Here is a 17607-nt window from a genome sequence, read left to right on the forward strand (position 1 = left end):
TTTTGGATTGGATTTTAAGATTTTTGACCATATTTGTCTTCCCTTTTTGTCTGGCCCATAACTCTGCCTAGAAAGGCCCTACATGCCCCAAACTTGGTCTGGTCTGCTCATCAGAGTCCCCTCTACGGGTGTGTTTTGGATTGGATTTTAAGATTTTTGACCATATTTGTCTTCCCTTTTTGTCTGGCCCATAACTCTGCCTAGAAAGGCCCTACATGCCCCAAACTTGGTCTGGTCTGCTCATCAGAGTCCCCTCTACGGGCGTGTTTTGGATTGGATTTTAAGATTTTTGACCATATTTGTCTTCCCTTTTTGTCTGGCCCATAACTCTGCCTAGAAAGGCCCTACATGCCCCAAACTTGGTCTGGTCTGCTCATCAGAGTCCCCTCTACGGGCGTGTTTTGGATTGGATTTTTCTTTTTTTATGACTATATTTGTCTTGCCTTTTTGTCCGGCCAATAACTCTGCCTAGAAAGGCCCTACATGCCCCAAACTTGGTCTGGTCTGCTCATCAGAGTCCCCTCTACGGGCGTGTTTTGGATTGGATTTTAAGATTTTTGACCATATTTGTCTTCCCTTTTTGTCTGGCCCATAACTCTGCCTAGAAAGGCCCTACATGCCCCAAACTTGGTCTGGTCTGCTCATCAGAGTCCCCTCTACGGGCGTGTTTTGGATTGGATTTTTTTTTTTTTATGACTATATTTGTCTTCCCTTTTTGTCCGGCCCATAACTCTGCCTAGAAAGGCCCTACATGCCCCAAACTTGGTCTGGTCTGCTCATCAGAGTCCCCTCTACGGGCATGTTTTGGATTGGATTTTAAGATTTTTGACCATATTTGTCTTCCCTTTTTGTCTGGCCCATAACTCTGCCTAGAAAGGCCCTACATGCCCCAAACTTGGTCTGGTCTGCTCATCAGAGTCCCCTCTACGGGTGTGTTTTGGATTGGATTTTAAGATTTTTGACCATATTTGTCTTCCCTTTTTGTCTGGCCCATAACTCTGCCTAGAAAGGCCCTACATGCCCCAAACTTGGTCTGGTCTGCTCATCAGAGTCCCCTCTACGGGCGTGTTTTGGATTGGATTTTTTTTTTTAAATGACTATATTTGTCTTGCCTTTTTGTCCGGCCAATAACTCTGCCTAGAAAGGCCCTACATGCCCCAAACTTGGTCTGGTCTGCTCATCAGAGTCCCCTCTACGGGCGTGTTTTGGATTGGATTTTTTTTTTTTATGACTATATTTGTCTTCCCTTTTTGTCCGGCCCATAACTCTGCCTAGAAAGGCCCTACATGCCCCAAACTTGGTCTGGTCTGCTCATCAGAGTCCCCTCTACGGGGATGTTTTGGATTGGATTTTAAGATTTTTGACCATATTTGTCTTCCCTTTTTGTCTGGCCCATAACTCTGCCTAGAAAGGCCCTACATGCCCCAAACTTGGTCTGGTCTGCTCATCAGAGTCCCCTCTACGAGTGTGTTTTGGATTGGATTTTAAGATTTTTGACCATATTTGTCTTCCCTTTTTGTCTGGCCCATAACTCTGCCTAGAAAGGCCCTACATGCCCCAAACTTGGTCTGGTCTGCTCATCAGAGTCCCCTCTACGGGCATGTTTTGGATTGGATTTTAAGATTTTTGACCATATTTGTCTTCCCTTTTTGTCTGGCCCATAACTCTGCCTAGAAAGGCCCTACATGCCCCAAACTTGGTCTGGTCTGCTCATCAGAGTCCCCTCTACGGGTGTGTTTTGGATTGGATTTTAAGATTTTTGACCATATTTGTCTTCCCTTTTTGTCTGGCCCATAACTCTGCCTAGAAAGGCCCTACATGCCCCAAACTTGGTCTGGTCTGCTCATCAGAGTCCCCTCTACGAGTGTGTTTTGGATTGGATTTTAAGATTTTTGACCATATTTGTCTTCCCTTTTTGTCTGGCCCATAACTCTGCCTAGAAAGGCCCTACATGCCCCAAACTTGGTCTGGTCTGCTCATCAGAGTCCCCTCTACGGGCATGTTTTGGATTGGATTTTAAGATTTTTGACCATATTTGTCTTCCCTTTTTGTCTGGCCCATAACTCTGCCTAGAAAGGCCCTACATGCCCCAAACTTGGTCTGGTCTGCTCATCAGAGTCCCCTCTACGGGTGTGTTTTGGATTGGATTTTAAGATTTTTGACCATATTTGTCTTCCCTTTTTGTCTGGCCCATAACTCTGCCTAGAAAGGCCCTACATGCCCCAAACTTGGTCTGGTCTGCTCATCAGAGTCCCCTCTACGGGCGTGTTTTGGATTGGATTTTTTTTTTTTAATGACTATATTTGTCTTGCCTTTTTGTCCGGCCAATAACTCTGCCTAGAAAGGCCCTACATGCCCCAAACTTGGTCTGGTCTGCTCATCAGAGTCCCCTCTACGGGCGTGTTTTGGATTGGATTTTAAGATTTTTGACCATATTTGTCTTCCCTTTTTGTCTGGCCCATAACTCTGCCTAGAAAGGCCCTACATGCCCCAAACTTGGTCTGGTCTGCTCATCAGAGTCCCCTCTACGGGTGTGTTTTGGATTGGATTTTAAGATTTTTGACCATATTTGTCTTCCCTTTTTGTCTGGCCCATAACTCTGCCTAGAAAGGCCCTACATGCCCCAAACTTGGTCTGGTCTGCTCATCAGAGTCCCCTCTACGGGCGTGTTTTGGAATGGATTTTTTTTTTTAAATGACTATATTTGTCTTCCCTTTTTTTCCGGCCCATAACTCTGCCTAGAAAGGCCCTACATGCCCCAAACTTGGTCTGGTCTGCTCATCAGAGTCCCCTCTACGGGCATGTTTTGGATTGGATTTTAAGATTTTTGACCATATTTGTCTTCCCTTTTTGTCCGGCCCATAACTCTGCCTAGAAAGGCCCTACATGCCCCAAACTTGGTCTGGTCTGCTCATCAGAGTCCCCTCTACGGGCATGTTTTGGATTGGATTTTAAGATTTTTGACCATATTTGTCTTCCCTTTTTGTCTGGCCCATAACTCTGCCTAGAAAGGCTCTACATGCCCCAAACTTGGTCTGGTCTGCTCATCAGAGTCCCCTCTACGGGTGTGTTTTGGATTGGATTTTAAGATTTTTGACCATATTTGTCTTCCCTTTTTGTCTGGCCCATAACTCTGCCTAGAAAGGCCCTACATGCCCCAAACTTGGTCTGGTCTGCTCATCAGAGTCCCCTCTACGGGCATGTTTTGGATTGGATTTTAAGATTTTTGACCATATTTGTCTTCCCTTTTTGTCTGACCCATAACTCTGCCTAGAAAGGCTCTACATGCCCCAAACTTGGTCTGGTCTGCTCATCAGAGTCCCCTCTACGGGTGTGTTTTGGATTGGATTTTAAGATTTTTGACCATATTTGTCTTCCCTTTTTGTCTGGCCCATAACTCTGCCTAGAAAGGCCCTACATGCCCCAAACTTGGTCTGGTCTGCTCATCAGAGTCCCCTCTACGGGCGTGTTTTGGATTGGATTTTAAGATATTTGACCATATTTGTCTTCCTTTTTTGTCTGGCTCATAACTCTGCCTAGAAAGGCCCTACATGCCCCAAACTTGGTGTGGTCTGCTCATCAGAGTCCCCTCTATAGGCGTGTTTTGGATTGGATTTTAAGATTTTTTTTACCATATTTGTCTTCCCTTTTTGTCTGGCCCATAACTCTGCCTAGAAAGGCCCTACATGCCCCAAACTTGGTCTGGTCTGCTCATCAGAGTCCCCTCTACGGGCGTGTTTTGGATTGGATTTTAAGATTTTTTACCATATTTGTCTTCCCTTTTAGTCTGGCCCATAACTCTGCCTAGAAAGGCCTTACATGCCTTTCTGACTTCTGAAGACTAAGTACAGTCAATGTGCAATTGTTTTCTCTATGACAACAATTTAAATATGTATCTCTTCCTCTCTCTTTCTTCCTCTCTCTCTCATTACCTCCCTCCCATAGTTCCTCCTCAGACCCACTGAGCTACCCATGTCTCCCTCCTGTGTGACCCTGGCCCTGGGGCTGCTGCTCCTGGTAGGTACCCATGCCCAGATCAAGATCTTCAACCTGCGTGCCACCAACCTCCCCAGCGACCTCCTGGGCACCACCGACGCCTACGTCAAGGTGTTCTGCGGCCCCGACGCCCTCGGGACAACCTCCGTCCGCAACAATGACAAGAACCCCTGGTGGCAGGAGGAGTTCAAATCCTTCAAGACCGTGGAGAATGACGTCCTGAGGTTGGACGTGTATGACAGCGACGTGCTGGTCGACGACCACCTGGGAACCTGCCAGAGGAAGGTGGAGGGCGGCACCCACCAGCACGACTGCTTCCTGAAGAAGGGAGGCACGCTTACCTACTCCTACACTCTTCATCAGTGAAGATGTGTTAGCTGCTCTTGCAGGGAGGCGTGAGGATAGAGATGCATCCTGCTACTCGACACTCTTCAGCAGGGCAGCATGGGGAGGTCCCAGTGAGGGACGTCCCAGTGAGGGAGGTCCCAGTGAGGGAGGTCCCAGTGAGGGAGGTCCCAGTGAGATCCCCACCATTAACCAAGCATGGGGAGGTCCCAGTGAGATCCCCACCATTAACCAAGCATGGGGAGGTCCCAGTGAGATCCCCACCATTAACCAAGCATGGGGAGGTCCCAGTGAGATCCCCACCATTAACCAAGCATGGGGAGGTCCCAGTGAGATCCCCACCATTAACCAAGCATGGGGAGGTCCCAGTGAGATCCCCACCATTAACCAAGCATGGGGAGGTCCCAGTGAGATCCCCACCATTAACCAAGCATGGGGAGGTCCCAACACTGTTATCACAACCCATCTACCTACTCAGAAGCCCCTCCCTGTCTAACAGTCTCGTGTCTTACAAGGGTTAGTGTTAGTGTCTAAGTTACAACCTTCACTTACAGTTGACCCGTATCCCTTTAGTTGTTGTTTAGTAATGTAATCCTAAATTAAGAAATGTATCTATAAATTTGGCCAACTGTGTTCTAAATGTAATCTTTTAATGTCTTCTTGGCCTCCGTCACGTCTGACTCTGAATGAATTAAAAGCCTCCCTGCAGGATGGCCTGCTCTTCTAATGTGTGTCTTCCTTTCTGTAGTTTCAGGGTTTGTCTAGTTAAATAAAATTGATCGGATGTATAATTACCGCAACCAACTAACCAATTCTAAACTGATGCTTCAAAATGTTGACAAGGGACATCTGTTTTGGTGCTTAGATTTTTTATGGACAACATGTATGTTTAATAGAACACTGATTGTCAATCTGGAACTTCATATAATTAGTCCAGGGCTCTCAAGTCTCACGCATTCACTGTGAGACTCACGCATTTCAACCATTTCTCACGCTCTCACGCAACACATTGTATTTCTCACGCTTAGAGGTAAGGGATAACTTCAACTATATACAGTAATGGACGACGCGCACATTTCTGCCGAGTTTAAAGACGTCTTGAGTTACAGAGTCAAAAGGCCCCGTCGTTTTCGTCGTTACATTTACATCGTCGTCAGTCGCTGAACGTTGTTTTGTACCAAAACGTAGGGTCTCGTTATGGTAATCTCACGCCAAACTCTTGATAACATTTGAGAGCCCTGTAATTTGATTGATTTCTAACGTTACAAGCGCTTGACCAATTGTCATACTTTAGGTTTACGTCATCCTCAAGCACGTGATCTGACTGACCCGGAAACAGTCCCTGGCATTCACTGACGTCAGAGGTGCTCCAAGATGGCGGAGGAGGAGGAGGTAGACGTTTTGCTCCAGAGAGTTGTTAAAGATATTAATAACGCCTTCAAGAGAAACCCAAATATGTACGTATATTCAACTATTTTAACATAACAGATAGCTTCCGCTGTCTTACAAGCGCCAAAGTGGAGGTAACAATGGGACACCCGCTAACTAGTTAGCTGTTGCTAATAGTATCTAGCTATGCTATCTGTGACAGCGGTTAAGTCTACTTCGTAGGCGAGAGCAAGGGAAACTTCTGCTTGTATGGTTGCTATTTTTGGAAGTCTAGTGAAACAATTGATATCAATAATGATTAGATTGTAATAGATACCATCTTTAGATGTGTCACATTCATGCATGCTTCAAGTGCATCAATATGTCAATGCAAATTTCACACGCATGTATTCATGGAGGAGTTTAGCAGCTGTTCAGGTTACAAAGCGAGGCGAGCAGTTTGACACACTTAGCCGCTTGTCTCTGTTGCTGTTTTTCATTGCATGTTTGGATTCAAGGCGAGAGAAACATCCCGAACCAATAGAGGATTAGAACCAATACCTTTTTGTATAGTTGTGTATTTATTTGAAGACCTTGTTAAGTCTTGTATGGTCCTTAAGTGACTTTAACCAGCGCCCTATAGCTGGTAAAATACTTTTAAACTCCTTGCTTTTCCTTAAATAGAAAGTAGTTTACCAGCTAATAAAATACTGTTGAGCTCTGGCTGACATGGGCACACTAACCCATGTAAGCAGACATCTTTTTGCATCTTTAAGGTTCTGCTTGGATGTTATGTAAGAGGCTTAGAAAGAAAGATGTTGCTGTCATTCTGGTCTGATTTAATGTGTTTAACGAAATATGAAATTCAACATTGAACTGAATATTTATTTTGAACATATTTTTGTCTCTTGATGTGTTTCTGACTAATGGCTGTAAATGAGCCCTGGTACATTCCTCCCAGTTCAAGTTCAAGTCTTTTATTGTCAGATGCACAGAACAACACAAGGTCAGACTGGGCACTGAAATTCTTAAGACAAGACAATGCAAGCACCTTGCATAACATAACATATAAGTACACAGAACATAAATTACATATATGCTAAGCTTAAATAAGTAAACCTCCTAAATATACAGATACATATAAATAATACAATATACTAAACCCTAAATACACATAATAACCTATTGCTAATCCTATAAACCTATTCTAAACTAAGTGAAGTATAGTGAAGTACAATAGTGCAATATTACTGATAGTGCAACCAGTAGCTGAAAGTGACAGTGTGTAAGTTCTGGAACGTGTGAACTATGTGTCTCTGATGCCCCTGATGCCCCTAGCACCATCTACCAGCACCACTAGTTTATAATGTAGGGCAGGACCACTAGTTTATAATGTAGGGCAGGACCACTAGTTTATAATGTAGGGCAGGACCACTAGTTTATAATGTAGGGCAGGACCACTAGTTTATAATGTAGGGCAGCACCACTAGTTTATAATGTAGGGCAGCACCACTAGTTTATAATGTTGGGCAGGACCACTAGTTTATAATGTTGGGCAGGACCACTAGTTTATAATGTAGGGCAGCACCACTAGTTTATAATGTTGGGCAGCACCACTAGTTTATAATGTAGGGCAGCACCACTAGTTTATAATGTAGGGCAGCACCACTAGTTTATAATGTAGGGCAGCACCACTAGTTTATAATGTAGGGCAGCACCACTAGTTTATAATGTAGGGCAGCACCACTAGTTTATAATGTAGGGCAGCACCACTAGTTTATAATGTAGGGCAGCACCACTAGTTTATAATGTTGGGCAGGACCACTAGTTTATAATGTAGGGCAGCACCACTAGTTTATAATGTAGGGCAGCACCACTAGTTTATAATGTCAGGCAGGTGCTAAAAGAGGCAAGCTGCTTAATGTGGTGTAAAGAATTTCTATAATTTCGCTGATGTCACTTACGCTGGCTTTAGTAGTCACATTGACACATCACGCAAACTGACCACAGGACAGAGCAAGATTAATTGTGTGTGCGGGTGCATGCATGTGTGTGCGGGTGCATGCATGTGTGTGCGGGTGCATGCATGTGTGTGCGGGTGAATGCATGTGTGTGCGGGTGCATGCATGTGTGTGCGGGTGAATGCATGTGTGTGCGGATGCATGTGTGTGCGGGTGAATGTATGTGTGTGCGGGTGCATGCATGTGTGTGATGGAAAAAAAGATGTAGAGGGACTGTGTGTAGCAGCAGTTTATAGCAGTTCTCAGTGAGGCCTGAACTCTAGAGAACTCTAGAGTTCTAGTGAACTCAGCTGGTGTCTAAGTGTGTGTGTGTGAATTCTAGGTGTGTAACTGTGTGTGTGTGAACTCTCTAGAAGTGTGTGTGCAAAACTCTGGACTTGATCTGAAGCTGTCTCATCCAGAAACAGTGTTGATGTTGTTGTCCAGCTAGCTAGCTACGTTAACAGATCTGTTGTTGTTGCCCGGCTAGCTAGCTACGTTAACAGATCTGTTGTTGTTGCCCGGCTGGCTAGCTACGTTAACAGATCTGTTGTTGTTGCCCGGCTGGCTAGCTACGTTAACAGATCTGTTGTTGTTGCCCGGCTGGCTAGCTACGTTAACAGATCTGTTGTTGTTGCCCGGCTAGCTAGCTACGTTAACAGATCTGTTGTTGTTGCCCGGCTAGCTAGCTACGTTAACAGATCTGTTGTTGTTGCCCGGCTAGCTAGCTACGTTAACAGATCTGTTGTTGTTGCCCGGCTGGCTAGCCATGTAGTTGTTGTGATGAAGTGTTTGAATGCTGCCTCCCCTCCAGTGATGAGGTGGGCCTGATCGCTTGTCCCGAGGCACGCTACAACCGCAGCCCCGTGGTGCTGGTGGACAACAAGCTGGGCCTGGAGAGCTGGTGCGTCAAGCTTCTGCTGCCCTACGTCCACAACAGGCTGCTGCGCTACCGCCAGCACAAGCTTTGGCTGGACAGAGAAGGTGAGTCAGCTGGGTACTGTAGTACTGTAGTGTTAATGTTAGGGCATCTGGGTATTGTAGTACTGTAGTGTTAATGTTAGGGCAGCTGGGTACTGTAGTACTGTAGTGTTAATGTTAGGGCATCTGGGTATTGTAGTACTGTAGTGTTAATGTTAGGGCAGCTGGGTATTGTAGTACTGTAGTGTTAATGTTAGGGCAGCTGGGGAATTCTGGGTATTGTAGGTCTGAGCTCTGTCTCTCCTGCAGCTCTGCTGGACATCACCTGCACTCTGCTGCTGCTCAATCCAGACTTCACCACAGCCTGGAACGTGAGGTAGGGAGACACGCACGCACACACACTGCCTGTGTGCCTGTTGCATGGTTCAGTTCCTCTGACCCAGCCAGGACAGTGATTGGGCAGTAACCAGGTCCTGCCCTAGCCCTCAGTCCCCAGCATGTAGGTAATGTACTAGGACCAGGGCCATGACTACATAGGAGTCAAAAACAGCATTATTATTGAAATGTGAAACTGTCCCAGAGCTCGCTAAAACTCAGACCATGGTTTCGAGGCTGCTGTCTAGACACCAGTAAGTGAACACTAAGCAAACCTACATTATCTTGTAGTCAAGTTTAATCCCTTTAGGAAGCTCTGAAAAACACCCAAACTATTGTACTGTGTTGCTGCTTCTCCCCTGGAATGAGCTTCCAGGCTAGCAGACATCCTACAGTAGTAGTTAGGGTTAGGGTAGTAGTACTCCCTGCTGTCCAGGAGGGGCGCCAGACTCCTTCCTCGAGGCAGCTGTAGCCTCTCTGCCTCACGTTCCTCTAGGATTAGCCCAGTCATCTGCCTCTGCTCTCTCAGTACACTCCAGACAGGATGCAAAGCTGTGGGTTGAGTTGTGTCCCTGACTCTGAAACCGCAGCAGCAGTTATTCTGAGGAACACTGACACCCCTGTTTCTCCCCAGGAAGGAGCTGCTGCAGAGTGGGGCCCTGAGGCCAGAGAGGGACCTGTACCTGGGCCAGCTGGCCCTCACCAAGTTCCCCAAGAGCCCAGAGACCTGGATACACCGGTACACCCTCAAACACACACACATCAGCCCCTCACAGTCACACACACACAAACACATCAGTGTTTCCCCTAGGTTTACAGTTTTTTGTGGGGGGGGGGCTTCGGGGGGGGGGGGGGCGACAGACCATGTAGAGCAGGGGTTCCCAAACATTTCAGCCCACGACCCCTAAAATAATGGTGCCAGTGACTCGCTACCCCCGCATCCACGGAGGTGGTTTACGTATACGTGGGAGTAAAAATAGGCCCTGGACTTTGATCAGAACCGGCCCACCAGAACCGGCCCTCGTATACGCCACCACAGCTAACCTGCTAATGCATGCACATTCTGTGTTTGATGTGATGCTAGTTCGGGAGTTCGATAGTTAATGCGAGCCTGCGTAGTGCGCAAGCCACGGTGGTGGATTTTCAAGTCATATTATTTTACATTCTCGTGCTGTCAGGAGGTGCTGCAGCACCCTCATCGCCCCTAGTTCCCGCGGCCATGGGTATTCCCTCTCCACTGAAATCCAAAACTCAGCCAGTGTCTTGGCTGAGAACGCTGCCTTTAACGTTCGGTCGCTTGACAGTTCAACTAATGCGTCCTCCTGGTCGGATGTCAGATGGTTTGCCGTTCCTACAGTGAATGGAAAATCAAAAGGCTGATGGCTTTTTTATTTGCATGCATTAATTTAACTACTATTTTTTACTTGTTAAAATCTTGGCTAAAATATGCTATTTCTAATTGTTTTAAAATGTTCCTTGATTTCTGGAAATCATCTTGCGACCCCCCCTCGCTGGTCACGACCCCCCCTCGCTGGTCACGACCCCCCCTCGCTGGTCACGACCCCCCCTCGCTGGTCACGACCCCCCCTCACTGGTCACGACCCCCCCTCGCTGGTCACGACCCCCACTTTGGGAACCACTGATGTAGAGACAGAAATGACATGCCGTCGTGTAAATAAGATAAATAACATAAGGCCACTTAGTTTGTTTATAGACCTGTTTTATAGGAAAGGTAACCTTAAATGACATTGTCAGGTGGCTGAGCGGTTAGGGAATCGGGCTAGAAATCAAAAGGTTGCCGGTTCGATTCCGGCTGTGCAAAATGACGTTGTGTCCTTGGGCAAGGCACTTCACCCTACTTGCCTCGGGGGAATGTCCCTGTACTTACTGTAAGTCGCTCTGGATAAGAGCGTCTGCTAAATGTATTTTGTGATATGGCGCTATATGAATGTTTTTTTATATATATTTTTATAATTTGGTGCCGTTGGGGGGGCGGGGCGCCCCCCTAATATAATGGTAGGGGAAACACTGCACGTACACCAGCCAGCCCCTCCCACAACACACTATAATGATCATCATGCATCACAATAACCACCAAGTCAGTAGCCAGTAAGTTAAGTTTGTTTTTGAAAGGCACACAATGACACATGATGTCACAAGTCTGTCTTTTCACAAAATTTAAAACGAGTTTCACTGGTGGATGCTGCAGGAGCAGTTACCAGGGTAGGTTCAGTTAAGGCTTGGGGGATTACATACATAGACCCCTTAAAGATCCTGTAAAGTGGAATTGAAAACGAGTTTTAAGTTCATCACACCACAGAAGAATGTGTTGTTAACTACCCATCCAAATTCGAATGAAAAAAAACACCCGACAAGTATGTTAAATTAGGCTTTGAAATCGTGAGAAAATCAGCAGTCTTCTCTGCTTGAGACTGGGGGGGCGTGTCGCCTGAAGGAACTAAAGCTCCGCCCCCTCGCTGTAAGGCGCCGCCTGTCTCAAGTACCAGATTAGTACCATTATCTGGGTCTCAAGACCCAAATAATTAATTTGTTCAATTTTGCCTCTTCGGATATTTGTGTTTCTATGTGTCTTTCACAGACTATTACGCCCTTCCAAGTTTTGGAAAGGGTATCTCCTTTACGTGCCACCTTCTTGCGCGAGCTCTGACTGTAGAGAGAACTGTCATTTTGATCAGATAGTGCAGCATGCAATACACGACCAGCACCCCACCCCTCGGACGCGACGAAGTGTCCTCTTTTTCACAAACTAAAATCTGGTCACCCTACTGTGACCAGATTTCTGTTCGGTACTAAACCAGGCCACAGGAAAAGAGCCTCTGAAATATTAATGACAAATCAAGTTATGCAATCACCACAACTAACCCAGATGGAGAGATGGGGAAAGAGAGACAGACAGAGATATGGGGAAGGAGAGAAAGAGATGGGGAAGGAGAGAGGGGGGGACGAGAGGGAAAAGAAAGATGGAAGGAAAATGCGAGCGAGAGATGGAGAAAGACATCTTTAGTGAGAGAGAAGAACAGAGTAAGTAAGTAAATACATTTTATTGGGTGAAGGTGAAGGAGGGAGGAACAGAGGGTGAAGGAGGGAGGAACAGAGGGTGAAGGAGGGAGGAACAGAGGGTGAAGGAGGGAGGAACAGAGGGTGAAGGAGTGAGGGACAGAGGGTGAAGGAGTGAGGGACAGAGGGTGAAGGAGTGAGGGACAGAGGGTGAAGGAGGGAGGAACAGAGGGTGAAGGAGTGAGGGACAGAGGGTGAAGGAGGGAGGAACAGAGGGTGAAGGAGTGAGGGACAGAGGGTGAAGGAGTGAGGGACAGAGGGTGAAGGAGGGAGGAACAGAGGGTGAAGGAGTGAGGGACAGAGGGTGAAGGAGGGAGGAACAGAGGGTGAAGGAGTGAGGAACAGAGGGTGAAGGAGTGAGGAACAGAGGGTGAAGGAGTGAGGGACAGAGGGTGAAGGAGTGAGGGACAGAGGGTGAAGGAGTGAGGGACAGAGGGTGAAGGAGGGTGGAGATGAGGATCTGAGGCTGCATGGCAGAGGAGGGGTGGAGATTCAGGCTGGAGTTTGTGTGTTTGTGTGCAAGCTCATGTCCACCTGTGTGTGTGTGTGCAAGCTCATGTCCACCTGTGTGTGTGTGTGTGCAAGCTCATGTCCACCTGTGTGTGTGTGTGCAAGCTCATGTCCACCTGTGTGTGTGTGTGTGTGTGTGTGTGTGTGTGTGTGCGCAGGCGCTGGGTGCTGCAGCAGGTGCTGAGGGAGGCCTGTGTGGGGGACAGGAAGCTCCCAGTAGGCCCCGCCCCTGGCCTCCAGAGGACATTGAACGCTGAGATGAAGGTGTGCTCCGACGCCGCCGGACGTTACCCTAGCAACTACAACGCCTGGTCCCACCGGATCTGGGTCCTGGAGAACATGGCCAAGGGCAACCTGAAGGTAGGAGTGGAGGTCTCTCCCTCCTCGCTGTCTGTCGATGTCTCTCTCTCCCTCCCTCCCTCCTCGCTGTCTGTCGATGTCTCTCTCTCTCTCTCTCTCTCCCTCCTCGCTGTCTGTCAAGGTCTCTTTCTCTCTCCCTCCTTGCTGTCTGTCTATGTCCCTCTTTCACTCTCTCTTCGCCAAAATAGTAGGACAGAAATCTTTGTCAACAACCCTAACCAGTTGTTGTTGATTGTGAAAAAGCAGATTGAATGACTAGGATTGTCTGAGATACTTAACCCTCGTGCTGCCTTCGGGTCACATGACCCACAGGTTCATAACGAACCATCGTTGTGTTTACCCAATTTTACCCAATACAAAAACAAATTAAAATAATTTTCTTTTAACCTTTGCAATGTGGGGGGTCTGAGACAGCCCAACGGTTAAAAGAAAATGCTTCACTTTGTCTTTGTATGCGGTAAATCTGTCGCAATACGACGGTGGGTCACAATGACTGATGGGTCAGAATGACCCGAAGATAACACAAGGGTTAAACAACATCAAAGAAAGGTTTTCAGCTTTTTATTGTATTCAAGTCTCTCATTGTTCTCAAACAATCCTCTACAATGTGTGCTGTAAATCTTTCTCTGTTCCCTCCCTCCCTCCCAGGTCCTGCATGATGAGCTGTACTCCATGCGCGTGTGGGTCTCCATGCACGTGTCGGACCACAGTGGCTTCCACTACCGCCAATTCCTGCTCAAAGCCCTGGTGCAGGAGCTCAGCCAATCCCCAGGCTCGCCTCCGCCTAGCCCTGATCACCAGGCCAACGGGGAGGGCGGGGCCACACCCCTGGAGGGGCTGTCCTGGGTGGCCGGAGCGCCTCAGCTGTTCCAGCAGGAGATGGAGCTCTGCAGCGACCTGATCCAGGCCTACCCTGGACACGAGACTCTCTGGAGCCACAGGTGAGGTCTGGCCAGGTGGGGTCTGTACAGGTGAGGTGACCCTGGCCAGGTGGGGTCATGTTGGAAGGAAGCAGGTTTCTCTGTCCAGCATCAGACATGGCTGTCTTGTCGTCCTTGTTTTTTCCAGGCGGCACGTGTTCTACCTGTGGCACCACTGGAGGAGGGAGCACCCCGGCCAGGACTCCCCCCATCCCAACACCCCCACCAGGGGCTCCAGCCCCCCGCTAAGCCCTGCCAGCCAGAGCGGACTGGCCCTGGAGGAGGACGGGGACCTCCTGGACACCAAGCGGCTGAGGAGGGGGCCCCCGCTGCCCTCGGAGCTGGGCTTTGTAGCTGGTGTCCTGGATGGCTGCAGCACAGAGCAGGGGCGCTTTGCACGTGCATATAGGAAGTGGCTGGACTCTGTGATTGGCCAGTAGCGTACAGGAAGTGTCTGGACTCTGTGATTGGCCTGTAGCATACAAGAAATGTCTGGACCAGTAGCGTACAGAAAGTGCAGGCTAGTTGGCGCTCGGAGCAGAACCTTGACTCTTTACTACATCAAACTGAGCGTAGGTCCTCGTTCAGGGGGTTTCTGGCTGCAGAGATGAGTCTTCATGTTGATCCAGTCTGCTGATCATGTACATGAGGAGTCATGTGATCCCGCTGTATCCAGGGGGATTCTGGCTGCAGGGGCGCCCAGGATGCTGCCGCTCACTATTAGGTCAAGGTGGTCGGGGATCCACCCACTCCTCCCTCTTGGCTTCCTGGAACAATGACTTGTCAACAGATTTTGGTCTGAGCCAAATCCCCCTTCAGAATGGAAATCCACTTCTGGCTCACAGAGAGTGTGACGTGTGTGAGTGTGTCTTAGTTCAGGTACTACAATACCTCAGGTCAGCACTCTCAACGTTTGGGACCTCTCTACCAATTATCTCAACTTAACGTTTAAACTTGGTTACTTGTATGTGTTCAACATTACCTGTTTGTTCCATTGTCTTCCATGGAATATCTTGTAGCAAGATAGCTAAACGAAGCTGCTCGATATTGCATGTTCTCACAACAAATCCTGTTACAGTCTCTCGGAAGCATACTTTCTGCTGAAAAATTATTTAAAATACATTATTGGAAGAAAAGCAGAATATCCTTGCTCAAACAAAATAAAGAATATAAAACCAAGTTATATTGATCATATGCCGACGAGTCGGCAGAGATTGGACTGTGAAGCAGAAAGCTTTCTCTCAGAGCCCACAGCAAGAGAGGATCTGCTTCATTCTGTCCGGATCTTCACTGTCGTCTGCTCCCTAACCAGACTGCAGGTGCTCACTTGTAACCGTTTCCTGAAAGCACATTTTTTCTACATCAAATTCAACCATTCCTAACTTTAAGCAACAAGAAAAAGTATTGAAGCACAACCCATGCTTTCTCCAGCAGACTCCAGAGTGTGTTTCCATTCTGAAGGGAGACTCCACCAGAGCCAGACTTGCAGGCTTCTGCCTGGAGCAGCTGTCTCCACCTGGCTGTTAGCCCTTTAGCTCTACACCTGGTGGCTACCGTTGTTAGTCTTGATGCTAACATAATCTATGGTTAGTGGCATAACTTCTGTAGCTAAGGAAAGCTAGTCCTAGCCAGCTTTCTCACATGCGGTGATAAGTAAACTTTATTATAAGGTCAACTTTATTGTGTATATCAGAACCGCAAAAGTATAGTTTTTGAGCCATCAAAGCTAACACTGTTAGCTTAATGCTACATTGGTGCTACATGCAACTAACGTATGCGTAGCCTTCTGTGTGGCCTAGTAACACAAGTAGTCATGTCTGGTATATATACCCATGAGCAAACCTCAATGCTACAACAATATTATATAACATACTTATTTTTATGGCTGCCTATATTTCAACACTGTTCAAAATAGACTTTGGAAGAATCAAGGAAAATACATCTTTTTCTCACGTCTGTCTTTAGGAATATCTAGCGCTCTCACTGTAAAGGGTTCACACATAGTCCCACCTGTCTAAAGGCAGTTGGCGTAATATCGAAGCAAATCACCACATCCATGCTGTGATGTTTGTGTCCTCCTGGTACACACAACTAAGGGATTCTTTTATTTTGGTTTTGTTCATGGATCCGCCTATAATACTTGAGATAATCAAACTAAGCTACGGCTCCTGTAATACGGTCGCACATTCAATAATAGGTGATACTTTGTATGACTTCATGAACTTGATAATACAACAAGACTCACATTTTTGGTAAGCCTTTGTTGCTTTGCCTCATGAACGATTAAACTTCTTATTAGTCTATATTCACCAACTCTTGTATGGAAACATATCTATCCTGATACATATTAGCATGGTAATTATTTAGATTTCTGAAAAAACGCGTCCTTTAGACTTTCTCATGGGGAGAAATGAGTGCACTTTGTTCACCCTTAGTTAGGGTTAGCCTGTATCCTGCACAACAGATTAAGCTCTTAGCCTGTCAAGTCTACCTCTGGTATGGTGATTTTAATAACTCCTCCAGCGCTCTGTAAGGGAGGCAGCGCTGTACACCAGCCTGTATGTCAGGTGGGTCTCTGGGGGGACTAGTCCAGTAGGGAGGCATAGTGGGAGAGGAGAGGGTGGAGGAGAAAGGGAAGAGGGAGAAGAGATTGTTGGATACAGCAGGAGAAAGGGTACAGATGACAGTGCAAACTATCAACAGTTTTATTTCCATCATGGCATAATGTCTTATTTTAAATGGCTGTTTTAGACCGAACACAAACATCCAACTGAACTGTGTTAGTGTCATGTCTGGAAGGTAGAAGTTACACACTGTAAACATTGTCCATAGAGCCATCATATACCAAGATCAGGCCTAGTTGACATCTAGGTACACATGCTTACAGTGAGTCCCATAGCCTCACAGGGCAGCAGTGTAGCCTCACAGGGCAGCGGTGTAGCCTCACAGGGCAGCGGTGTAGCCTCACAGGGCAGCGGTGTAGCCTCACAGGGCAGCGGTGTAGCCTCACAGGGCAGCGGTGTAGCCTCACAGGGCAGCGGTGTAGCCTCACAGGGCAGCGGTGTAGCCTCACAGGGCAGCGGTGTAGCCTCACAGGGCAGCGGTGTAGCCTCACAGGGCAGCGGTGTAGCCTCACAGGGCAGCGGTGTAGCCTCACAGGGCAGCGGTGTAGCCTCACAGGGCAGCGGTGTAGCCTCACAGGGCAGCGGTGTAGCCTCACAGGGCAGCGGTGTAGCCTCACAGGGCAGCGGTGTAGCCTCACAGGGCAGCAGTGTAGCCTCTTAGGGAGCAGGCACGCAAGGTAACCCTAACCCTGCTGGTAGGAAGTGTGGGTTGGTTTAGTGGCTCAAATGGAGAAGCAAATGCATAGAAGTTGCTGTCTGTTTAAATGGCCTAGTCCCCTCCAGCAGAGAACCCAAAACCAACGCTTGAAACTACATAATTACCACTTTATAATGCATACACACAACACTACATTTGGACACCCTGCATTTTATTTCCGTCTCCTAACTTTTGTTTTATGAGGGCTTCCATATATCCTTTACCGCTTTACCTTAGCTTTCTGGGGGGGAAATAACCATTTACCACTGAGATTTTAGGGTTAGGGTTATACACAAGACTAGCTCAGCTTATGTCACCCTGCCCAGATACAAATGCGTCTTCACTATTGAAATTATATTTATTTTCACCCGTTGTCAGTTTGTGATTTGGATGTAAACACAGTCATGCAGTAT

At 47.4% G+C, this 17607-nt stretch overlaps 2 protein-coding genes across 3 annotated transcripts; both read left to right on the plus strand.

Annotated features, from left to right (window-relative positions):
- The first annotated feature begins 3858 nt into the window (after positions 1–3858).
- LOC134015124 (perforin-1-like) lies at positions 3859–4779 on the plus strand. Of its 2 annotated transcripts, none has more exons than XM_062454468.1 (2): positions 3859–4448; positions 4548–4779. In XM_062454468.1, the coding sequence occupies exon 1, from the start codon at positions 3973–3975 to the stop codon at positions 4360–4362; it is 390 nt and encodes a 129-aa protein (XP_062310452.1). In that variant the 5' UTR covers positions 3859–3972; the 3' UTR covers positions 4363–4448; positions 4548–4779. The 2 variants fall into 2 exon arrangements, with proteins under 2 accessions (XP_062310452.1, XP_062310451.1); XM_062454467.1 differs by having other exon boundaries at positions 3860–4448; positions 4509–4779.
- Positions 4780–5659: 880 nt separating this feature from the next.
- ptar1 (protein prenyltransferase alpha subunit repeat containing 1) lies at positions 5660–16887 on the plus strand. The gene is made up of 7 exons (XM_062454915.1): positions 5660–5798; positions 8524–8693; positions 8940–9006; positions 9640–9744; positions 12752–12953; positions 13602–13894; positions 14022–16887. Exons 1-7 carry the CDS (start codon positions 5716–5718, stop codon positions 14311–14313), a joined length of 1212 nt encoding a protein of 403 aa, XP_062310899.1. The 5' UTR covers positions 5660–5715; the 3' UTR covers positions 14314–16887.
- Positions 16888–17607: the final 720 nt, after the last annotated feature.

Source organism: Osmerus eperlanus, chromosome 28 (assembly GCF_963692335.1).
Source record: "Osmerus eperlanus chromosome 28, fOsmEpe2.1, whole genome shotgun sequence".
NCBI lineage: Eukaryota > Metazoa > Chordata > Actinopteri > Osmeriformes > Osmeridae > Osmerus > Osmerus eperlanus.